At 35.2% G+C, this 25,591-nt stretch overlaps 1 protein-coding gene across 2 annotated transcripts in view; it reads left to right on the forward strand.

The window, feature by feature from the left end:
* The window catches only part of LOC120416057 (potassium voltage-gated channel protein Shal), a 406,813-nt gene extending 381,524 nt beyond the window's left edge, over positions 1 to 25,289 (forward strand). The window contains exons 10-11 of one of the 2 annotated variants that reach the window (XM_039577721.2): positions 3,400 to 3,429; positions 25,123 to 25,257. In XM_039577721.2, coding sequence (XP_039433655.1) covers positions 3,400 to 3,411 — 12 coding nt within the window. In that variant the 3' untranslated portion in view covers positions 3,412 to 3,429; positions 25,123 to 25,257. Of the gene's footprint in view, positions 1 to 3,399; positions 3,430 to 25,122 lie in introns of both variants that reach the window. The other variant, XM_052710526.1, reaches the window with a different exon arrangement.
* The last annotated feature ends 302 nt before the right edge of the window (positions 25,290 to 25,591 follow it).

Raw genomic sequence — 25,591 nt, forward strand, 5'->3', positions numbered from 1 at the left:
TGGCGTTCTCGATTGCGGGATTCTTACTCGAAACTAAGTGTCCGAAGGCTTGATTGTTGAGGCAATTGCAAACCTCTTTTTACACCTAAGCTTCCATCTTTCCCGGGATTCGAACTGATGACCTTTGGATTGTGAGTCCAACTGCCTACCAACGACTCCACCGAGACAGGACCCAGGGAGACGACTCCTACACCTGGACTGAGCTGTCGACCTAACCTTTTAGGTTAGACCGGGGCATACATTTACTTCCAGTCCGACGGAAGGCGTGATCAGACAAATCTCGTCTCGAAAAAGCCACCGGGACCGTCTGGGATCGAACCCAAGCCGACTGGGTGAGAGGCACCACGCTTACCCCTACACCACGGTCCCGGATAAAGTAAATTATCTTGATTACTTAGGCCGATGCAAATATTTAAAAAAGTTTTTGTCCCTCGGCCCTGGCCAAGGTCAAGGGGGGGGCAAAAAAATAAAAAAATATAAAAATTTAAATAACAAGCCATAGTCTTCAAATTTAAATGAAAAAAGTGCATTTTAAACATTTTACACTAGTTCAGTTGTTTTGCAATCTCTAGTTTTCAAAAAATCCTAGATCTGACAAAAATAAAAATTGTATCGAAAAAAAGATTTTGCATCGAAAATTTTCAAAAAAAATTATGATTTTTTAATAAACCCAAACATGCTAAAAATGATTTTAAACGCAGAAGAATGTATTTTAATTTGTTTTAAGCTGGTTGCACTTGAATTTTCATTGAAATTTTGAAGTTTATTGTAAAAATATTTTTTTTGCCCCCTGACAAAAACTTTTAAAAATATTTGTACCAGCCTTATCAAGTCCTTGCTTTGAAAAAAAAATCTTTCAATTTCAAATTAATTGATCAGTGTTGAAAACAATATTAAGTTTACTGAACCCTAGATATGATGAGAAATCAGAGAAATAATTGTTTGAGAAATGTGAAATAAAAAAAAAAAAGAAAATAAAAATACAAATGCAGGTGGAAAAAATTCAAAAATAACAAGCTTTGATCTGATTCAATAACTCATAATAACACGAAAAAAGAAATGAGAAAAAAGAAATGAAGAAATGAGAAATGAGAAATGAGAAATGAGAAATGAGAAATGAGAAATGAGAAATGAGAAATGAGAAATGAGAAATGAGAAATAAGAAATGAGAAATGAGAAATGAGAAATGAGAAATGAGAAATGAGAAATGAGAAATGAGAAATGAGAAATGAGAAATGAGAAATGAGAAATGAGAAATGAGAAATGAGAAATGAGAAATGAGAAATGAGAAATGAGAAATGAGAAATGAGAAATGAGAAATGAGAAATGAGAAATGAGAAATGAGAAATGAGAAATGAGAAATGAGAAATGAGAAATGAGAAATGAGAAATGAGAAATGAGAAATGAGAAATGAGAAATGAGAAATGAGAAATGAGAAATGAGAAATGAGAAATGAGAAATGAGAAATGAGAAATGAGAAATGAGAAATAAGAAATGAGAAATGAGAAATGTGAAATGTGAAATGAGAAATGAGAAATGAGAAATGAAACATGAGAAATGAGAAATGAAAAATGAGAAATGAGAAATGAAAAATGAGAAATGAGAAATGAGAAATGAGAAATGAGAAATGAGAAATGAGAAATGAGAAATGAGAAATGAGAAATGTGAAATGAGAAATGAGAATTGAGAAATGAGAAATGAGAAATGAAAAATGAGAAATGAGAAATGAGAAATGAGAAATGAGAAATGAGAAATGAGAAATGAGAAATGAGAAATGAGAAATGAGAAATGAGAAATGAGAAATGAGAAATGAAAAATGAGAAATGAGAAATGAGAAATGAGAAATGAAAATGAGAAATAAAAAACGAGAAATGAGAAATGAGAAATGAGAAAAATTAGAAATGAGAAACGAGAAATGAGAAATGACAAACGAGAAATAAGATAACAAAAATGAAAAATGAGAATTTAGCAACAAAAACGTTGCTGAATCCACCTTTAGGTGGTTGGCGCCTTCCTCACATTTAAAAGGTTGTCAGATCTTCAATGTTTTGGACGCGTTAGAAAGGTCTTTTGAATACCCATCCTACGATAGGTCGCATGAGAGATCCGGACAACGTTTTCATCAACATATCTGAGATCCGGCCTCCAAAATGCGTATAAATAACACTTAAGTACTTATAACTTTTGATAGATTTGTTAGATCTTCAATGGGTTGGACGCGTTGGAAAGGTCTTTGAAATACCTTTCTGAAAATGTATAGCATGACGGGTTTTCTTACAAAAACCACCCTTTTTACAATCTTCCGGACTTTTGCTAAAATCGTTTTTTAGCATAACTTTTGAAGTACTTAACTAAACTGCATAATTTTTAATAGCGACTTATGGGACCTCAAGACGGATCGAATGACGCCAAAACGGACAAAATCGGTTCAGCCAATGTCGAGATAATTGAGTGACAATTTTTTGATCAACATCCCACCACACACACAGACATTTGCTCAGAATTTGATTCTGAGTCGATAGGTATACATGAAGGTGGGTCTAGGAGGTCTAATTGAGGAGTTCATTTTTCGAGTGATTTTATAGCCTTTCCTCAGTAACGTGAGGAAGGCAAAAACTTTTAATCATGACAATTAAATCCACTTTCAGCAAACACATTAAATTTAAGCTTGAACAGACTCCAATTAAGAGATTAGTAATCCTTTCCGGCATCACAACACTCAAATAAAAATCGAACCTTTCCTCCCCATCAAAACCGATTGCAGCCGATAAGCTCTCCAAAATGATACCAATTCCAAGGGGGTGGCGAAGAAAAAGTCAGCTTTCGTTTCACATAAAACCATGTCACGGTGGGCTTAATTTCGACGTTCGCAAAATTCATCCCGACTGTCGCCATTAATCAGATTTATATCCCCGATAATATCGTCGTCGCCGGGATGTTACTTCAGCCGTACATAATCACATCCTGGCGATGATTCTGGGCTGAGCTGAAGATTTTCAGAGAGAGAGAAAAAAATGTGGGACTCACATTATGGGTGTACTGAGATGGAAGCACTTCCGCTCTAGTTGGCTTACATTTTGAATTTTGCGTGATTGTGAGGGTGTGTGAGAATGAATGTAGATTATTTACTGAAGGAAATTTAACCATCAATATGTATTAAATCAAATAGTTTGTAAATATGGCTAAAAAGCATTAAGAATCATTTTGTTTATTGTTGTTTTCTGATTTTGTCCAAAGTTTCCAAAGAAAAACTGTACTAAAATAGTAACCATCTAGTACACATGAAGGTAACATGGAACCAGCTGTAATTTAAGCATCATATATTTCATCCTGTTTATAATAAAAAAATATCAAAATCAATGCAAACCAAACATTAATGATGAACATTTCTCAAATTAGCCAAATCTTTAATCGGACTTTCAGATACAGGTAGAGTTAGAGTTGCTTCTCAGCCAAGCAAACCACGTTTTAGCTGTGTTCGTGTGTTTTTGATTTTTGTCTCTATTTTTCACGGTTGTGTACTACTTTAGTGTTGTATAGTGTAAGATTTGTAGATAAGCCCTGTACAAATCGGTAGTACGACCACGAACCGGTCCAAAATTCTTGTAAAAAATGACAATTGAAATTGCTTTCGTTCACAATAAAAAAAATCACTTTGATGTAGACTTTGTTCCGTAGAAGCAATTTAAGCCAGTGAAAAACGCTCCGGAAATCGATCACTTCACAGCCATCTCGCTTCCTAGTTGTATTATAGCTCAGCAATTTAAATAACAAAAAAAAAACGTTACAAACTGCAGTTTAATATATTCAAACAACAAAAGTCACGATAAAAGCCATTCACTTTTTTCACACGAGTGCATACAAAAGAGCCTAATTTGTTTGCGTATCCTCCCACGCACACACACTCGCGCATATTTTTTACCCCTTCTGTCACAATCATCAATATTTGTACGCGTGTGTGTCACAAAAGCTTATCCAACAACAGCAGCGCCAATTCCGCTTGACAATTCGACAGTTGATTGCACATGGGATAATCCGATCGCCCGCACGCGACAGTGCACACACACACACACAGACTCGAGCGCACTTCAACAGATGACAATTTCCTGAAAAAAGCGCACCTCCACCGCCACCACCACATGCAAACATCCGGCGCGTCGTCATTATTATGCAGTTTCCTCGTTGTCGTTGTGTGACAGGCCTTAAATCTGGCAAGCTTCATACAGTGTACACAGCGAAATGATGACACGTTTAAGCACACATGAACGCATCGCACTACAGTGTGTAGTGGGTGCAAATGTTTCTCGAAATCGTCGCCTTCATGCTAACTTGTCGTACGTGCATTTTGGGCCAAATTGAGTTAGGAACGTCATTTTGTGCAGCTCACAAACCTTTTGACCTTCACAGATCCCGAATATTCGATTTCAATCCTGAGATATTCAACGAAATCCGAAAAAACTCCTTGCATTTTTGTCACTTTACATTTAAAAGTAGTTTCAATCTTGTCGTGCTATATTGTTGTGATGTAAATAAGACAACTGGTTAAAGGGATTTCAGGTCAGAACGCGTTTGACGCACGTACAATTTAGACTACGGTAACCGTTTGTAATTATAACTCGGGACTCATGTTTGTTGTTGTTTACATTGCGTGCTTTCGATTTTGTTTATTCAAGGTCAAATATTAAAACGCGTTTTTCTCGGAACGTCAAAATGGCGGGTGTGACAAGATAGCACGACGACGTCGAAATTACAAAAAACAATCAAAATGTTTAGAAACTCTAAGGCAAAATAGCATAAATGGGCCAAGGAAGATTTGTGAACAAGAAGTCTCTCCTGTTCACGTCACTTGAAATCCAAAAACCGCCAAGCCTCTATGTCAAGTTTTCAACTCGAACCTAAACGTTTGCAAGCACCCAAACTTAAATCTAGGATATTTGAAAAAAATGCGATTAATTTAGCAAAATTATGTTTGTTTTTACTAAAATTAAGCAGATGCTTATTTTTTTATTTTGAGAAAATGTTCTGCGAACTCTTCTCTACATTCTGCTTATGCCGATAAAGTCAATTGAGTACACAGAAAAAAAATATGTAAATTTACACAGCACGTAATTACTATTTCTTATGTAAACTCACTCAATGTAATGTTGAAATATAATGTAAAGAGTAAAAAGTCATGGAAATTACTCTAATGTAAATCTAAATCTAATGTAAATCATGAATCTAATGGAAACGTTGAGCATGGAAACTCAAATCTGATGAATTTCTACCCGTGTTCGGTTTCCTGTAAATTCCAATTCAATGTAAATCATATATCCAATGTATTTCTGCCAAACGTTGACTTCAAAACTACCCGAACTAAAAATAGTAATATTTGGTTCTCTTTCTATCGCTCTCATACTTCGCTGGCCCACTGCCTGAGCCTAGCCCTGAACAAGTTGATGCTTTAGCCGCTCGTTTATAAAATGCGAAGATGGCTCAGTCGGCAGCGGGTAGCAGCAGCAACACCGAACATTCTACCCGTCGTCCGTTCGATTCCAGTCCAGCGTTATTCCACTTGGCCGTCGACGAGAAAGCGTCCTCTACCTGTGAAACAATTTTTTAAAATCATAATTTCCTTTTGCTGCCCGCTTCACTCATTTTAAAATAGAACATAGGCCACACCCTTTTCCTACTGCAATCCAAGTTGAGCTTCTCATTCCCATTGGCCAATCAGAATTCGTTGATTTGAACTAATGTAAATTCCAAAAGTAATGTAAATTCGAAAACTAATGTAAATTTTCAAAACTAATGTAAATTTCCAATGAATCTAATGTAAATTTCCAATGAACCTAATGTAAATATACATCATTTATCATGATACCTTTTGGTACATGATAAATAATGTAAATTTACAGAAATATTTTTTTCTGTGTAGGGCAAGAGGTTTTTTTTAAATCTTATGGGCTATTTCATAGTTTTAAGGTTATTTTTTTCAAGTTGAGCATATGGAAATGCTCAAATTTGTATTCGGGTAATAGTTGAATGTATCTTTAAGCAGGTATTAGACTATGACAAACAAACAAATAAACTCGCAAAATACAAACCTTTTGACAGTTTGGCAGGTTGCGTGCTTTTGTTTCCTACATTTGTTTGGAAGTGCAAGTTTGTTTGTTTGTTTGTTTTTTTTTTTTTTGACAAAGTCCAATACCTACTTTACGGTCAGTTGAACAATAAGAAGTTTTTATTTTTGTTTAGTTAGTTTTTTGCTTAACTTTTGAATTAATTTCTAAGTATTTCAATGATTATTGATGAGATATTTACAATATATCCTAAATTATGTCGATTCAGTTCTCAAAATGTTAGGAAATAACCCCACTTTATTCTGGAAATAGAAAAATTACATCCTGTGACAATTTTTGCAAAGCATTTAAATATTTGAAATTAAATTTTCAACTCTCATAAACAAATTGAATACTCTCTTTTGTTGGAAATTCTAAGAATTATATTTTTAAATAGTTTTAAAATCATTCCGTCTCGAAACGGTACTTCCAAAAGATCTGAGTTTTAAAAAGGAGTTTGTTTGGAGTTTGCAAAAGAACATCACAGGCTGGACCTAAACACGACATTTTAAGGAAGGCGACCTATGGAATGATAGAACTAGCCTTAACATGTTAAGTTAAGAAAAAGCCACTGCATCCGCTTTGTAAATGCGACCCCAATACTCTTTATGGGAAAAATTCACTTTATAAATTACTATTGCCTTTTTAATTACCAAAGACATTTTATCAATATTTCATCATGTTGGAGCTCCGTCGCTCCAAGAAATCTGGCAGCACTTGTCAACGACGTTTGACAGCTTGCTGTTACGCCGCGCAACGGCGCCGGTTGCTGCGATCGAAACGAAGAAAGGAAAGAGAGAGAAAAGGCGCGCGAAAAACTGATGACGTTTGCGCGCGGGGAAAGAACTCGAGATCACTCGCTTACAAGTGCTCGCGGAAACAACACGTTCTTTACGCTTTAGTTTAATTAGTTTTAATAAAGTAGTGTTAATGTCCAAGTTTCCGTTTCGAGTGCTTCTTTTCTACATCCACGGCCTCAAGAACTGTCTGCCGCAACAGTCCACTTCAGTCCGCTTTTTCCTGGGCCACGACCGGGCCCGAACACATCACCTTTTACTTTAATAAATAAAATCATTTTTTAAATTGGTTCAAATTAAAGCCGACAAAAACAAAATAGTTGAAAATAAAAAAAAATTGATTATCCAAATTGGACATTTTCCCAGGCCTTCGAATATAATTAAAATCACGTTAATCTGGTCAAAAATTACCAAAGCAACCACTTTTTCAAAAAACATTGTCAAAAAATTCTGTTTACTTGCCTTGTTTATCCATATCAATTTTTTTGTCGTAACGGTCGTATTTTGCGCCTTTTCAAAATTCAAAAAAATCAAAGCATTATGAATAAAACTTTCAATACCCAACGGAGTTATGTTGTGACATAAAAGGCTGTATAAATTGCATTATTTTTTGTTTTTTTTTCGTGAATTTATGGTAGGTACAGTGAAACGGGGTGACTTTGATAGGTTTGAGATTTTTCCGCAAAATGAAGAGTACAAATTAAATACGTACGGAATGCTATGGAATCATAGTGGCCATGGTAGAGAAGTGTTCAAAGTATTTCGAGAAGAAGCTTTCATAAAATTTTGAAAAAAATATTTAACTATAATAAAGAAAATGTTGATGATTAGCATTATTTTAATCTTCCAAAGTGTCATTTCTCAATTAACATGATTTCAAATCGGAAAAAAGAATGTGATTTACGATTCTTTGGACAATTTTCCACTAGGAGAAGATAAAATATGTTTGAAAATAATAAAAACAAAGTTTTTTTGGATAAATAATTAAAAAAAAAACTTCAAATTTATAGACATTTTCAGTAAAACAAGTTTCAAATAAAGTGCGACAACATTTGATTCGAATTCAGTTTAAAGTGCAATATCAGTCGATAATTTTACAAACAAAACTAATTTTAACGAATTCTGGGCAAAATTGTGAGTTTCAACAATTCTACCTATAATTTGAATGTATTTTGTCAAAAAGCTTATAAACTAATTTAACTTAATACATTTTTTTCTTAAACAATGTATCAGCAACCTTAGTTATGGTACATTTGATATAAAAATAAAATTTGAACACCTTAAATATGATTTAAACAAGAAAAACAATGACTATCAAAGTCACCCCAGAATTCAAATTAAGAATTTTTATCGCAAATATTTTTTTTTCAACATTGATGAAAAACCTTTTTTTCAAAAATATTGTATGGACCTTGTGTGGCCTACCCCAACAAATGTTTTAAAAATAATAATCTTGAAAAAAACGTTAAAAGTTGGAAAATATTCAAAACAAAATCCTATCCCCCGGTTTACGGTAACAAACAAGCTTATTTTTCATCGTTTTACCGGGTATGCTGTTCAACTGAATGCATGTATTGGGCAACATTATTTCCTGTGTTCTCACTAGAAAAAAATATTAGTTTATTCAAAACAATAAATCGACAACAGCCTACCATTTTTGTATTTTGACTCACCATGTTTGGTTTGCTATAATCAATGAAATGTCATGATTTAGCAGTATTTATGTGATTTAAACAGATAAATTTTAAATTGATGAACCTTTTTTACAGATCAATACAAGTTGGTAAGAATAATGATCGTTTAAAAACATATTAGCGTTCCACGAATGCTCCCCTTGCATCGTGCAAACCCAACAATTAAAACATGCAAATCGTGCTGCCTCCTTCGCGTAACATTCATCATCAATTCAAACAACAATCCATTCAGCGAGAGCACGCGAGGAGTATGGCGATGGCGTCCGGCAATCAACAGTTCCATTCTCGCCCCCACTATATGGCCAAATTTATCATCTCTGCAAGAGCAATTATACTTTCATTGTGCGCTCTTAGGGTCAAGCCGGGGGAGGAAAACCGCGAAAACACACATAAAATCTATGGACACACACACTCACACACAGTGTTAACATCCAGCAATAAACACGCCAACCAGACCGAAATCCAAAAATTGCATTCTGGAGTGGTGCTTCATGTTGCTTCTTTTTAGGGTGGAGAACCTTAAACTAGATCGAATTTAAATCTATTTTATGATTTTTTTAAAATAATAATGGTTAGAGATTTTTGTTTTTCAAGTACCAATCTGGTTATTGCAAAGCGTCAAACAATTAATGAAAAATCCATGTTGTTCCAAAAACTATTCCCAATTCTGTCAGTGGCACACAAAACACAAGCAATATCAGCAACAGCTCGTTAGACCGATTTTAACGGCCGCATGTAGCGGGATAGTAGCATTTTTCCAAGAAAATAAATGTTTGGCACGGAACATGCACTTGGCTTTGCATATTGCTCCGTTAGCAAGTGCACCAGATGCAGGAGTTGCGGAGGGAATTGGACATATTTTTCATCGCTTTGTTTCGCTGACAGTTTAGCTAAGACCACCGGAAATGACGAAAAAGAAAAACGCGAAGGTTATTTTTGTTTTGATCGATCAAAATTATATTTAATAATGCAATTTTCAGAATAAAAAGAAGAGTGCTTACTGGTTTGTGTGTTATCAAGTCGTCTTTGAAAATGTTGACCCTAAACTTAAAAGTTTTGAAATTAAATTATTTGTTTCTTGGTATAGAAAATTGGAATTTAATTTTATTGTTTCTAAAAAATGTAGAAGAACAACAACAACGAAAAATCTAATTTCAAGCACAACTTTCAAAATGTTGAAGCAAAAAGTATCACAAAATGGATTATACATAATTACAATTATGCTACTAACAAAAGTTTGCATAATATCAATATTTAAAATATTTTGTTCCCTTAAAATGTTACACTGTTAACAAAATAAATAAAAAAAAATAGAATTCATTTGGTAGTATAATTGCCGAGAGTTTGAAGTTAGCAATTCGGCTCATAATTTTGGTGAAGCCTCGTTAAGCCAGTCCATGTCCATGTTTAATATAAAAAGAGATAAAAATATTTTTAAGCTCATCATATAAAAAATATGAATTTTGCTTAAAAAAAAAACATAATTTCGATATTGAGCTTCGCCATGCACACGGGATATGTGATGAGAGTCTTTAGCCCAATTTGCATCCAACTTAGTCCATCCATCCAGCAAAAATCGCGTTTTACTCAATTTAACTTTGAAATATCTTCATTATTATGAATCTGTTCTATGAAATTTTGAGATTTTCTAGATATATGTAACTCCATAAGTTTTGTGTCTTTTTTCGACCTGTTTTCCAAAAATATAAAATTTGAAAAAATAAATAAATGTTGCACAAAGTTTTTCAATTTTAGCAGTAATGTTATTTGCCCCCTGCTTTTTAAGGAAATTTTTGAGCGGGGAGGGACAAAAATATAAAAAGGAAAATTTCAATAGCCTAATTCAACCGGCAAATCGGTTTGGTGTCAAGTGAAATTTATTCTTGAAAATGTTTTAGTTAAACTTTACTTTTTCGCATTCTTAAAATTAAACATCACCTATTCAATTATTTTTCAAATTAATATGAAATAAAATGCGATGATTTTAAATGCAGGTATAATATTTTTTTATTTTAAATAAATATAAGAAAACATTGTCAAGGCAATTCAATTGTCAATAATTTCATTTAAAAGTTGATTAACTGATAGCTGAGCTGAGTTCCATAATTTCGAAAAAAAAATTAATTGTTGTTCTTTTTAATTTTTATGTAAAAAGTGCTATGAAAACATTCGAAAATCTGGGTCTCGAGAAAATAATTCAGAAAAAAATAATAACTTTTCATTTCAAAAACTCGATTTTAACGAAACTTTTTTTTTATGTTTTATTTGATAAAGCAATCGATGGACAAAATATATATGTACCAATAAAAAAAATATAAAAATTAAAATCATGATTTTTTTGGCGAAATTCTAAAAAAAATATCTCGTTTAGCAATTTTTTAATTTAATTCTACTAAAGCTTCTGAAAAAAACCAAATTTAAAAAAATGGATGCACCATAAAAAAACAAATAACTTTAAACTAAGAAAACTTTATTTTTATTTCTGTTTTGTTTCATTTGATAAAGGAATCGCTGGACAAAGATTATCCAAAAAAATATATCAAGATTTCTTTGGCGAAATCTTAAAAAAAATCTCATAAGGCAATTTTTAAATTCAATTCAACCAAAGCTTCTGAAAAAAAGCTAAATTCAGAAAAACATAGCTGTACTTAAATTATTTTTTTAAATAGCATTGAATTAAGAAAACTTGATTTTGACAAAACTTGTAATTTTTTTTTGTTATTTTTCACTTGATAAAGGATTCGATGGATAAAGTTTAAACAAATCAAAAAATACAAAAATTAATATCAAGATTTTTTTGGCGAAATCTTTAAAAAAATCTCATTTAGCAATTTTTAAATTCAATTCTACCAGAGCTTATGAAAAAAAAAAATCAATTTGAAAATCTCGAGACAAACCGTCTAGTTGTGATTTAGCATGGAATTCACTCTACAATTCACACCATGTCCCCGATGACGTATGGTCGAACGGTACAACGTGAGTGAAATTCCCAATCTCGATTTTTCGATTTTGTGGTTTGTTGTGTGCAATCTAAACTGAACCATTACCATTCGACGTGTGGTGATAAAGTACCATCACAAGGTGTGAAATATTAATGTTCGCTCGTTTTTTTTTCAAGCTATAATAGTGCTAGAAATGAAAATAAATTCTTGTTCTTGTTTGAAAACAACATACACCAAACAAATGTTGTCAAAAACATCAACAAACTTCAAATTCACCAAATTGGCACCACTTTTCGATTGAATGGTTTAGAGGCACCCACCACAAGTGTTATTTGCAGCGTTTTGCACTGTTTACATGTAAATTGGACCGTAACAATGTTTCCCATTGTTGGCGCCGAGTACGAAAACTCCACCGTCGGGGTGCTTCCGTTCAATTGCTGTTATTGTTGTTGCTGAGAGAGAGAACAGGTGCTGGTAACAAAGTGGAAAAACGACCATCAGGGCCCAATTTATCGCCAAAATTGCGTCGGTGGTGGTGTTGGTGGTGGGGTGCATTTTCCCGCGAAAAGCACGGATTTCCGGCGATGCTCGAATTTGGATTATGCTCAACAACTGGTTTTGCGGGTGGTGAATGGTGGTGGTCATAATGGCAGACCAAACGGACGAGTGGTGCTTGGGAATAAACTACATTAGATAAGGGTTTCTGTGTGAATAGATGGTGCTAATTAAACAGCTGTAGGGGAAGGTGGGGCAAGACGACCATATGGGGCAAGAGGAACAATTGCTCCTACGGCCGTAATTTGTACAATTTTGATTATTTCCAGTATGAGGAATTGTTGCTAGCAATGCAATTAGCTGATTCTACTACCACATAACCGCCAAAATGACGTAAACGCCACGGGGCATAAGATTTAATGAAGTTTTTTTCGAAACCTATGTTTTCTTATAATATTTGGAAAGTACAAAATAAGGCTTAGGGTTCGTTTTAAGGCTCATTTTATCAAAATGCTATTTTTCCTAGATCAGTAGTGTCCCTACAAATGACATGCACCTATTACAAAGTATGATTTAACTTTTGGTTATTTTTGTTGAGAGCTTTTAAAAAATCTTGTTCAGGTGGGGCAAGTGTACCATATGGATTTTTAGTATGGAGAAAATTACGAATTGCTGCAACAACATATTTTATTGAGAAATAAATACATGAAAGTATTTAAAAACTGATAAACAATCGTTAAAAAAATTGTACATACAAAGTATAGTGATATTATGAAAATTTACTATTTATCATCGAAGTAGTATTTTTTTTTCGTAAAAACGATAAAATTTTTAGTAAAATATTATTATTTAATCTAAAAATGGAAGAAACCATTCAAATACATTCTAATCTGATATATCTAAGTGATAACAGTTCAATTGTTAGCAAATTACCATATTTTTTCATGCATTGTTCCTCTTGCCCCAACGGGTTGTTCGTCTTGCCCCACTAGTTGAGTAGAACGTACGGAAAATCAAAAATTTTAAAATCAATTTTTCACATTAAAAAACAGGATTTTTTAAAAACTTGTTTAAACAAAGTCTTAGTCAAGACCTAGAATAAGATGATTATAATAAAATCCGACAGATTTTTTAACTTTTTAATGGGTTATAACGAGCATTTCCTTAGCTTGTTACACTTGCCCCACTTTCCCCTAATGAATTTAGGGGCAAACATTAGATGCAGATAGGTGTTGTGGAATCTGTGAATTGTGTTTTCGTGATATTTGAAGGTAAATTATTTGCAAACAACTTCGTATTTCACATGTGCAATCAACACGTCCAAATTGGCAAAACAATCTTTCCGTTAAAAATTGCATAATATTGCCATAAAGTTTACATGCCATCGAACTTACTCACATCTAACTCGGAAGCAATCAACAACTGTGAACGTCATGAAGTGGAGTACCGGAATCAGTGCCTTGTACATAAATGTGCCACTTGAAATCAACGCGATTCCAACCCGTGCGTTACAGTGCTCAACAGTGTAGCAAATTTTTATTCCATTCAGAGAAAAAACGTAACCTAAGCTGTTACATTGTGTGTGCCATTTATTACTGCCAGAACAATACGGGTTCTGCATAAAATCGTCGATGCATAGCTAGCTCCTAGCAATCTAGAAGAGCAAATCGCCAGCTTGAAATAGCTTCGCAAGAATCGTGATCCTTCGATTATTGTACATATTTCTATTCCTTTCTCTCTACCTCTACCTCTGCGTGGATGTTGTCCTGAATGTATATGTTCCAAACATAGATGTTAGACTCTGCTGCATTTGAAGTGGGAAAACTTGTATTCCTCGATGTTCTTGATGTGATGTGCACCTTATGTTGCAATTCGTCGCTGTCGTGATAACTTGTCGTTCGTGCATTTTTGGACCAAATTGAGTTAAGAACGCCAGTTTGTGCAGCTCACAATGCTTCACCTTTTAATCTTCACAGATCCCAAAAAATCGATTTCAATCCTTCGTATTGCATTGTTGTTAACTCTACATATGAAAGAAGTTTCACTCTTGTCGTGCTATCTTGACACACCCTGCAAATTGATGCAAGTGCGACAACCTGTCAAAGGGATTTCAGGTCAGAACGCGTTTGACGCATGTACAAGCTGACCTACCGTAAACTTTTGTAATTATAACTCGGGACTCCAGCAACAAAATTCAACAAAACTTCAGTACAACAAACAAAACGTGTTTGTTTTCGGTTACATTGCGTGCGTTTTTCTCGGAACGCCAAAAAGCGACGTGCGATAAATTAGCACGACAGCGTCGAATTCAACGAACGTTCAATTAACATGTTTCAATTTGAATCGAGTAAAAAATAGCTTAGTAAAAAAATTGCAAGCAAGCTATTTTTTCTTTTTTAAATGTTTTGCAAAGTTATTTGTTCAAATAGTCTTGCCAAACAAATAAGAATTTAGTTAAAATTTAAAAGTTAGCCATAACTTTGTTAAAATTTACGGTTCAATAAAATTATAAAATTTATGGAAAAGAAGAATTCATCAAAATTCTCTTTTTCCGTTTATATCATTAAAAGCAAAAATAAACATATTGAATTTAATAACTTTGTGAACATTATGAATTTTTCAGTCAATTATGGAAAAATTCAGTCAAAATTTTTGAAAATGATAAAGTTATAGGAATTTTTAAAATTGAGTTTTCAGTTTAGTTTATTTTTTTATTGGATAAAATTTTGACCATGCATTCCTAATGTAAAAAAAGCCATTTTGCATCATTTGATTTTCCGTACAAGTTTCCATGTCTTGAACAAAGTTGTAGTTGAATAAAATATGGACACTTTAAAAAAATCACAATTTATTTGACTAAAAGTTGGATTCCCAAAAACAGTTTCTTTTTATTTTTAGTTTGAGATTGACATGGTGCAAAATCAAAAACCAGAGATGGAAATTTTGAAATAATGGTTATTTTTTAGAAAAAAAAAAAACTCAGACACTTTTGAATTTTAAATGCATGTCAAGATGACTTCTTTAATGGTCAGCTTGTTTTTGCAATTTAAAAAAAAAAACTTTTTGTGAAGGAAAAGCACCCGTGCAAAAAAATATTTTCTAAAAGTTGAGAAAAATTTCTTCAACTTTCCAGTATTGACTTGTTTGATCAGACGGCTGATTGCTGGGATAAAGCATCATATAGAAAACATGAAGAATGAGAATGAGTTTACTCAGTGTTATCGGATTAGCCATCATTTTCAAACTTCCGATATCTCAGAAATTGTTTGTTTGACTTGTTATAAAATAAAACTTCCGTGAAATTTTCTGCTCTTTTCTACTGAAATAATTTGTATAGAAAAAACTAATGATGCAAAATGACCGCTTAAAACTTAGGAAATGCAATGACTACATTTCATTAAGAGGCAGTATTTGTAGATTCTGCTCGGTTTGTTCTAGAGGTCGTATCGAGGTGCTCGGATTTGGATGAAACTTTCAGGGTTTGTTTGTCTATACATGAGATGAACTCATGCCAAATATGAGCCCTCTACGACAAAGGGAAGTGGGGTAAAACGGGCATTGACGTTTGAGGTCCAAAAAACATGAAAAATCTTAAAATTGCTCGCATTTCCGTAAAACTTCATCAATTCCAACTCTCTTAGATGCATTCGAATGGTCTTTTGAAGCCCTTCAAAATGTGCTATAGACATCTTGGATTGGTTTGACTTTTTCTCATAGCTTTTGCAAATTACTGTTAAAAATGGATTTTTTTAAAACCTTAATAAATTTTTGCAACAGCCTCCAACACCCGTACTCCCATAGGTCAAAAGTTAGGGAATTTCATGGACTATAAGCCTACGGTATTAACTTTTTGGCCAATCGCAGTTTTTCTCATAGTTTTACGATTTTTCTATAACAAACATTTTACAACGTTAGTTTTTGCCCTGTAGGCCTCCATAGCGGCAATTTTTGGTCTCAATTTTAACATATTCGGAATCCTCAGGAAATTTTACATAAGATTGAGATGTTGGAGTTATGAATTTGATTAAGAAAATAATTAAATAAAACATTTCTGAAATAAAGTTAGATTTTTCATACCCTGAGTTCAATACGTCAAATGCTGTATCAAGTAGGCGAATACCTGTTTTACCCATAATCCGACAAAATGCTGAAAAATATTTAAATTAATTCTAAATGGCATTTTTTCCAACCAAATTCAAAATTCCAACACCTCAATCCAATGTAAAATTTCCTGAGGATTCCGAATATGTCAAAATTGAGACCAAAAAGTGCCGCTATGGAGGCCTACAGGGCAAAAACTAACGTTGTAAAATGTTTGTTATAGAAAAATCGTAAAACTATGAGAAAAACTGCGATTGGCCAAAAAGTTAATACCGTAGGCTTATAGTCCATGAAATTCCCTAACTTTTGACCTATGGGAGTATGGGTGTTGGAGGCTGTTGCCAAAAGTTATTAAGGTTTTAAAAAAATCCATTTTTAACAGTAATTTGCAAAAGCTATGAGAAAAAGTCGACCCAATCCTGGATGTCTATAGCACATTTTGAAGTGCTTCAAAATACCTTTCGAATGCATCTAAGAGAGTTGGAATTGATGAAGTTTTACGGAAATGCGAGCAATTTTAAGATTTTTCATGTTTTTTGGAACTCAAACTTCAATGCCCGTTTTACCCCACTTCCCTTAGTCGTAGCGGGCTCATATTTGGCATGAGTTCATCTCATGTATAGATAAACAAACCCTGAAAGTTTCATCCAAATCGGAGCCCCTCGATACGACCTGTTTCACATCGGTGAAAAACTCGCTCTTAACCTGGCCATGGTCTTCGTTTTCTACATACACGAATGGTATTCCGGGTCTATAGGACCCAGAAATGTTTTCAGCTGCCAAAATTCGAGATTGTAACCGATTTTGGATGTCTTGACCGCAAATGAAAGGCTAGGATGTCTACTTTCTGAACCCAACCGGCAGAACCGGTTTTGGACACCGTGGCCACCGGGAACCTGCTACAACCGAAAAAAGTTCTTTTTGAGGCCCCTACTTTGAGGACCTGTATCTCCGAAACGATTGCACATAGCAGGTTGCTTCCGGTTGCATTCGACAGATAATAACCTGAATTTTAAGCCCCAGAAAAAATAATTGGTCCATAGTGGCCACCGGTTCCGGTAACCCGGAACTTCCGGACAACTTGATTTTTGCAGTTTTTGACATAAAACCGTCACACAGACCAGTATTTTGAAACGGATTATTTTCCAAATCATTGCAGAAGGATACTACATACTACCCCTGACTGTTTGGTATCGGTTCTGGCCAACTCTGGCCAATCCGGAACCGGTTCCAGGGTACCACTAAAACGGTTCCAATAATTGTCACGCTAGAAACCCGTCATGTTGCATATAAAACTTCATGAAATTGCATGTTATGACCATCTGAGGTCATGCCGATGTCCTCTGACCCATCCTGGTCACTCCGGAACCGGTTACCGGTGGCCACTGGGGGACACTATCGGAATATGCAATGAACCCTATCATCCGACGTATCAAACTTCATGAAATTGAAAGTTATGACCATCTGAGGCCATGCCGATGTCCTCTGACCCATCCTGGTCACTCCGGAACCGGTTACCGGTGGCCACTGGGGGACACTATCGGAATATGCAATGAACCCTATCATCCGACGTATCAAACTTCATGAAATTGAAAGTTATGACCATTTGAGGCCATGCCGATGTCCTCTGACCCATCCTGGTCACTCCGGAACCGGTTACCGGTGGCCACTGGGGGACACTATCGGAATATGCAATGAACCCTATCATCCGACGTATCAAACTTCATGAAATTGAAAGTTATGACCATCTGATGTCATGCCGATGTCCCCTGACCCAACCTGGTCACTCCGGAATCGGTTACCGGAGGCCACTGGGGGACACTATCGGAATATCCAATGAACCCTATCATCCGACGTATCAAATTTCCAGAAATTGAAAGTTATGACCATCTGAGGTCATGCCGATGTCCTCTGACCCATCCTGGTCACTCCGGAACCGGTTACCGGTGGCCACTGGGGGACACTATCGGAATATGCAATGAACCCTATCATCCGACGTATCAAACTTCATGAAATTGAAAGTTATGACCATCTGAGATCCTGCCGATGTCTTCTGACCTAACCTGGCCCGGAACCGGTTTTCGATGGAACTGGTTACCGGTGGCCACTTGGGGACACTATCGGAATATGCAATGAACCCTATCATCCGACGTGTCAAACTTCATGAAATTGAAAGTTATGATCATCTGGGATCAAGACGATGTCCTCTGACCCAACCTGATCACTCCGGAACCGGTTACATGTGGCCACTTGGTGACACTCTCTGATTATGTAATAAACCCTATCATCCGACGTATCAAACTTCATGAAATTGAACATTATTACCATCTGAGGTCATGCTAACGTCCTTTGAACTTATCTGGTCACTTCGGAATCGGTTTACGATGGCCACTGCGATTGTCCTCAATTCGTCACTTGTGTTATCTTGTAACACGTCTGCTGTAAAAAGATAGGAGATAGATAGCACACAAGCGACGAATTAGTAATTTCTTGCTTCACGGCACGTTTTGAGATTCCAAGGAACGGCTCGGGATCCACGAATATGTTTGATAGGCCTAGTCTGGCAAGTTCATCAGCCATTTCAATGCCTTCAATACCGCAGTATCCTGGTACCCAAAACAACATGCCGAGTAGCAAGTTCCAAACATGTTTGGATTCGCATTTAGAGGATTTTAACGCCAATAGTGCAGCTTAGCTATCCGAGAAAATACCGATTTTTGCGTGTCTATAATTTCTAAAATATCAAAATCAAAGGTTAGATGAAAGAGTTTCTGCACCCAAATCTCGGCAACACTCGGTTTGAGAGAAAGACGGCCTCATGAAGTTTGATATGTGGGACGATAGGGTTTCTATTCCGCATATTCCACAAGTGTACACCAGTTGCCACCGGTAACCGATTCCAAAAGCCAGATAGAGTTAGGGGATGTTAGCGTAATTACCTTAGATATAATATTGTTCAATTTCATGTTGTTCGATATGCCGTCATTGCATATTACGATAATGTTCCCCAAAAGCCACTGGTAACCGGTCCCGGAGTGGCCCTCAGTGGCCATAGGTAACCGGTTCCAGATTGATCAGGTAAGGTTAGTTTAGGTCGGCATAACCTTGGATAGAAATAATTTTTCAATTCTATGAAGTTTGATATTTCGGATGATAGGGTTTCTAGCATATTCCACAAGTTTCCCCAAGTGGCCATTGGAAACCGACTCCGAAGTGACCAGATAAGTTCAAAGAACGTTAGCATGACCTCAGATGGTCATAACTTTCAATTTCATGAAGTTTGATACGTCGGATGATAGGGTTTACTACATACTCAGAGAGTGTTACCAAGTGGCCAACGGTAACCGATTCTGGAGTGACCAGATAAGTTCAAAGGACGTTAGCATGACCTCAGATGGTAAGAATGTTCAATTTCATGAAGTTTGATACGTCGGATGACAGGGTTCATTGCATATTTCGATAGTGCCCCCAAGTGGCCACCGGCGACCGGTTCCGGAGTGATCAGGTTAGGTAATAAGACATCGGCATGACCTCAGATGGTCATAACTTGCAATTTCATGAAGTTTGATACGTCGGATGATAGGGTTCATTGCATATTTCGATAGTGTCCCTCAGTGGCCAGCGGTAACCGGTTCCGGAGTAACCAGGTTGTGTCATGGGACATCGGCATGACCTCAGATGGTCATAACTTTCAATTTCATGACGTTTGATACGTCGGATGATAGGGTTTATGCATATTCCGATAGTGTCCCCCAGTGGCCACCGGTATCCGGTTCCGGAGTGACCAGGATGGGTCAGAAGACATCGGCATGACCTCAGATGGTCATAACTTTCAATTTCATGAAGTTTGATACGTCGGATGATAGGGTTTATGCATATTCCGATATGGTCCCCCAGTGGCCACCGGTATCCGGTTCCGGATTGACCAGGATGGGTCAGAGGACATCGGCATGACCTCAGATGGTCATAACTTTCAATTTCTGGAAATTTGATACGTCGGATGATAGGGTTCATTGCATATTCCGATAGTGTCCCTCAGTGGCCACCGGTAACCGGTTCCGGAGTAACCAGGTTGGGTCAGGGGACATCGGCATGACCTCAGATGGTCATAACTTCAATTTCATGAAGTTTGATACGTCGGATGATAGGGTTCATTGCATATTCCGATAGTGTCCCTCAGTGGCCACCGGTAACCGGTTCCGGAGTGACCAGGATGGGTCAGAGGACATCGGCATGACCTCAGATGGTCATAACTTTCAATTTCATGAAGTTTGATATGTCGGATGATAGGGTTCATTGCATATTCCGATAATGTCCCCCAGTGGCCACCGGTAACTGGTTCCGGAGTGATCAGGATGGGTCAGAGGACATCGGCATGACCTCAGATGGTCATAACTTTCAATTTCATGAAGTTTGATACGTCGGATGATAGGGTTCATTGCATATTCCGATAGTGTCCCCCAGTGGCCACCGGTAACCGGTTCCGGAGTGACCAGGATGGGTCAGAGGACATCGGCATGACCTCAGATGGTCATAACATGCAATTTCATGAAGTTTTATATGCAACATGACGGGTTTCTAGCGTGACAATTATTGGAACCGTTTTAGTGGTACCCTGGAACCGGTTCCGGATTGGCCAGAGTTGGCCAGAACCGATACCAAACAGTCAGGGGTAGTATGTAGTATCCTTCTGCAATGATTTGGAAAATAATCCGTTTCAAAATACTGGTCTGTGTGACGGTTTTATGTCAAAAACTGCAAAAATCAAGTTTTCCGGAAGTTCCGGGTTACCGGAACCGGTGGCCACTATGGACCAATTATTTTTTCTGGGGCTTAAAATTCAGGTTATTATCTGTCGAATGCAACCGGAAGCAACCTGCTATGTGCAATCGTTTCGGAGATACAGGTCCTCAAAGTAGGGGCCTCAAAAAGAACATTTTTCGGTTGTAGCAGGTTCCCGGTGGCCACGGTGTCCAAAACCGGTTCTGCCGGTTGGGTTCAGAAAGTAGACATCCTAGCCTTTCATTTGCGGTCAAGACATCCAAAATCGGTTACAATCTCGAATTTTGGCAGCTGAAAACATTTCTGGGTCCTATAGACCCGGAATACCATTGGTGTCAGTTTTTTTTTGGTGGGCACTTCCGGTGGCCACCGGAAGTTCATTTTTGGCCAGAATGTGTGTCTTAGTAAGATACACAAAGTCACAAAATTTCAGATCTCTAGGTGTTTTTGGTCAAAAGTTACAATTACTTTTATAGTGCTACTGGGTCCTATAGACCCGAAGACCATGCCCGGGTTAAAATAAAAAAAAATCAAAGAACAGTCGATTTGCTAAACTTTAGAGGATTACCCACTAATAAATAAATAATTTTGAATGTATGTTTTGAAAATAATCAAATGTGACAGAAAACCAGTTGTAAAAATATGGAAGAAAAACCAGAAACTTAGCATTTTACATCAAAAATTACAATGTATTTTTTGCAAAACAAAGTATATATTAAACTAAATCTTAACAATATATTTTAAAATTAAAACAAAACATGTTTCAATTGATTTTTACTCATGGTTAAAACTATGAGTACAATCCAAAAAAAAATCGTTATCGCGACTTATTGACATACCGTAAACCGGGGTGACATTGATTTCAATTCATTTCTGGAATATCATTCAACTGGTAAGGTTTGTCTCAAGATGTTTATTTTTAAAACATGTACTGGGCTAGGCCACACAAGATCCAGGCACTGTTTTAGTAAAAAAAAAGTTTTTTCAAAAGAATTTCAAAAAAATAGTTGCGTTAAAAATTCTTATTTCGAATTCGGGGGTGACTTTGATAGCCATGGTTTTTTTTGTGTTAAAATCAAATTTAAGGTGTTAAAATTTTATTTTAGCTTCAAATATACCATCACTAAGGTTGCTGATATGGTTTTAATGAAAGAAAAAAATGTTTATTTATTTAAATAAGTTTATTAGCTTTTTAACAAAAAACATGTAAATTTAAGGTGAAATTGTTAAAAGTCAGAATTTTGCCTAAAATCATTCAAACTAGTTTTTTTTAAATAAAATTATCGATTCATTTTGCATTTTTAACTGAATTCGATGCACGAATCAAAAGTTTTCATATTTTAGATGACATTTGTTGTACTAAAAATGCCTATAAATTTGAAGATTTTTTGAATGATTTAATAAAACACATAAAATTTAGTATTTAAAATCTTATTCAACTCATCCCTTGTGGAAAATTTCCCAAAGAATCCGAAAATGAATTCCGTTTTTCGATTTGATAGCACTTTCATTGAAAAGTCATGACACTTTGAGAATATTCAAATTACGCTGTTCATCGACATTTTCTTAGTTATAGTTAAGTAACTTTTGAAACTTTTCAAAAATTTTTGAAACATTCTTCTTGAAGTACTTTGAACACTTCTCTAACACGGTCAGAAAAAAAATCTGAAACCTACCAAAGTCACCCCTGTGTACCGTGCGTTGAAATAAATGAATTTCAAAATAGATTAAACCTTTAAAAATCAAAACAATCTAAAGAGTAACATAAAAAACCATTGAATTTTTAATTAAGTTTCAATTTGATTTTATTTTAAAATAATATAAAAGTGTTACTGTTATACACGATCAACGATGATTTTTTTAAAGTTCTAGCAATCTTTTCTTACAGTTTTAAAATGGAACGTGCTCTGTAAAAAATCATAAAAATATTACATCATATGTAAAAAAACATGTGTAAATTAACTTTTTTATGTAATTTCACTCATTGCACAAAAATATTTGAAATTATTGGAGAAGTAATAATATTAAATTTAAATATTACAATTTTTACTGTGAAGGGGAAACAACAAGAACTATCACGAACACTAAAAAAAACATCAATGCAGATAAATGTTTTCTCTAATTTCACTGATATTTTCAAAAGCACCACTAAATATCAATATTTTCAAACTATTGAAAAAAAAGATCACATTTAAAAAGAGAAAGCACATTCGATAGTATCTGTTTTTTCACAAGTAAGTATATAAAAGAGATTAAAATCCTCTCAAAAATCTACAAATTTTTTAAGTTTTAATTTTTCTGTTTCTGATAACTACAAGTTGTAGTTGAGAAATGTGTTCGAACGTTAATTTCCTATAATTTTCTATGCTGTTTTGATGTTGAAATATATTAGCAAAGTGGGTTTATTTTTTCTCTAGTTTTAAAATATAATGCTCAAACTAAAATATTGTTCAATATCTTCATGTTGAATAGAAAGAGTTAGTTGGATTGAGTTTTTTTTTTAATATTGTTGAACAATTTTTTCAACTTGTATTCTATTAAATAACATAAGATCTCTTTTTAGCTCCACAATACAAAAATAGTTCAAATTATGTTTTTAGCCAAGATTTTCTGTAGTAATTTTGGAAATGAATATGATTATAAAAGTACATTTTGTTTATAATAGAAAAGATATTGGTGAAGAATTTTTTGACTTGTTATTTGCGAACATCTAGTTTTCTAAAAAACTCAATTAAGAAAAACTCAATATGTAATTAAATACAAACTTTCTATGTTCTCTCGATCCAGCATTAATGGCAGTTTGAGAGAGGTCTGGCAAGCCAGCGGACAGTTCTGACACCTGCTCTAATTGTTGAGCTTTATAATCATTTTTGTTTTTCAAAACGTCGTTAGTACCATACTGTCAAACAAGATTCAAAGAGTCAAGGAATCTTGAGGACTGTTTTGGAATACTTATTGAAAGGTTTTTAAAATATATGTTTCAGAGTGATTTTTTTTCAAAAGAAGCTATTAACAAGAGTATTTTTTTTAAATTAGAGCTTGAAAGTTTTGGAAAAATTTAAAATGTTAACAATAAACAAAAACAGCTTGCAGGTACATCATACAGATAGTCATCATTCTGCAATAGCTACGCTAATTTGTATATACACATATCAAACATATTGCTTACTTTAGGGTTGCAATAGTGTAGCGATCAGTTGCTTAAAGGGAAAGAGAACTAAAATAGATTAAAAACAAACAAACAAAATACTGATCCGAGTTCAAAAATTTGTAACATATTTCACCACACCCCTCCTAGAGGATAAATTAGCACTACAAATTCTAATCAAAACATATAATTCACTCCCAAATATACTTCTGTCAAAAAACACGCAATACTAACAAAATACTTGCACAATTCGCCCTCTCCCTTTCTCCGTTCTCTTTCTCTCTGTACAATGTTATATGTTACCTTTCATTCTCCAAAATATTTCCTCTTTTCCAACTTTGCTAGTTCTGTTTGTACTATTTTCCTTCCGAACGAGCCCCAAACCGACACTGCGCGGCTCGCTCGATTAAGTAGATGTTTTTACGTTTCAATAGGTGTTACCTGTTTATACATTCTTTTCAAATCTCTTGTAGAGCACTTAACCCAATGAAACACCATCATCATTCAGCCACACAACTCTCTCACATGTGAATACTTGTGTGTGAACAACAAACACTACTCTCTCTTCCACTCTCTCTGTCAGTACACGCGTCTCTTACACTCCTTCTACTTGTATTGTCTTTATTTTTCTTCTCTTGTTCTATCTTCTGATCTGTATAAATAAACTTTACAAATGAAAACACTGCAGAAAAGAAGTAAATTCATACACCCACAATTTCTCACCTTGTGTACATTAACATGTAAATACATGAATCGCTACCTGGAGAAAGGCAATACTATATAAATATAAATATAGATTTATTTCCAAACTGTGTAGATGTTAACTGTTGCCAGGTATTGAAGTTCGTCGAAACATTCATTTTCAAAAAAAAAACAAAAACAAGTTTGTTTAATCATCGTACATTTGGCCACTTTTTATCTACTTCTCTCTGTAACTCTTTCTCTTTACATATTAGTAACGAAGTATATCTTAAACACACCCCACTTGAAATCCCATCAAAACAACCACCAAAAATCAAGAAACTTTACCAAATTTACTAATCAAACCCCTTAAAATTCCCACAGAACTACACGTCGGCGAACCAATGATGTCAGGAGGACGATATTCCGCTGCGAGAGAGGAAAAAGTCGTAATTGTAGCCCAAATCGTCACCACCCGCCCCCACTCTTCCCAGCAGCAGCAGCCCGAACGACCCCTAGGTGGTGGTTTTGCCCCCATATTTGGGCCGGGTTTTGTCTCTCTCGTTGTGCAGCAATATCTGAGACTGAGGCCACCAGTCGTCGTCGTAGTCGTCGTAGTCGTCGTTTAGCATAAGTGAAATCATCATTTTTGAGTCACTCACCCAGAATCATCATCGTCGCCATCGTCGTCATGAGCAGGAGAGCATGAGCAACACACCTAACCTAGCATTAATTATTGAATTATAGATGTACAGTGTTATTCTTTCTACAATTGAGGTGAACATAGCAAAAAAAGAGAATACTAGTAAAACAAAAGAGGTATATATATTAAGGATAAAACAAAACTAGACAA

Source organism: Culex pipiens, chromosome 3 (assembly GCF_016801865.2).
Source record: "Culex pipiens pallens isolate TS chromosome 3, TS_CPP_V2, whole genome shotgun sequence".
In the NCBI taxonomy this organism is placed as follows: domain Eukaryota; kingdom Metazoa; phylum Arthropoda; class Insecta; order Diptera; family Culicidae; genus Culex; species Culex pipiens.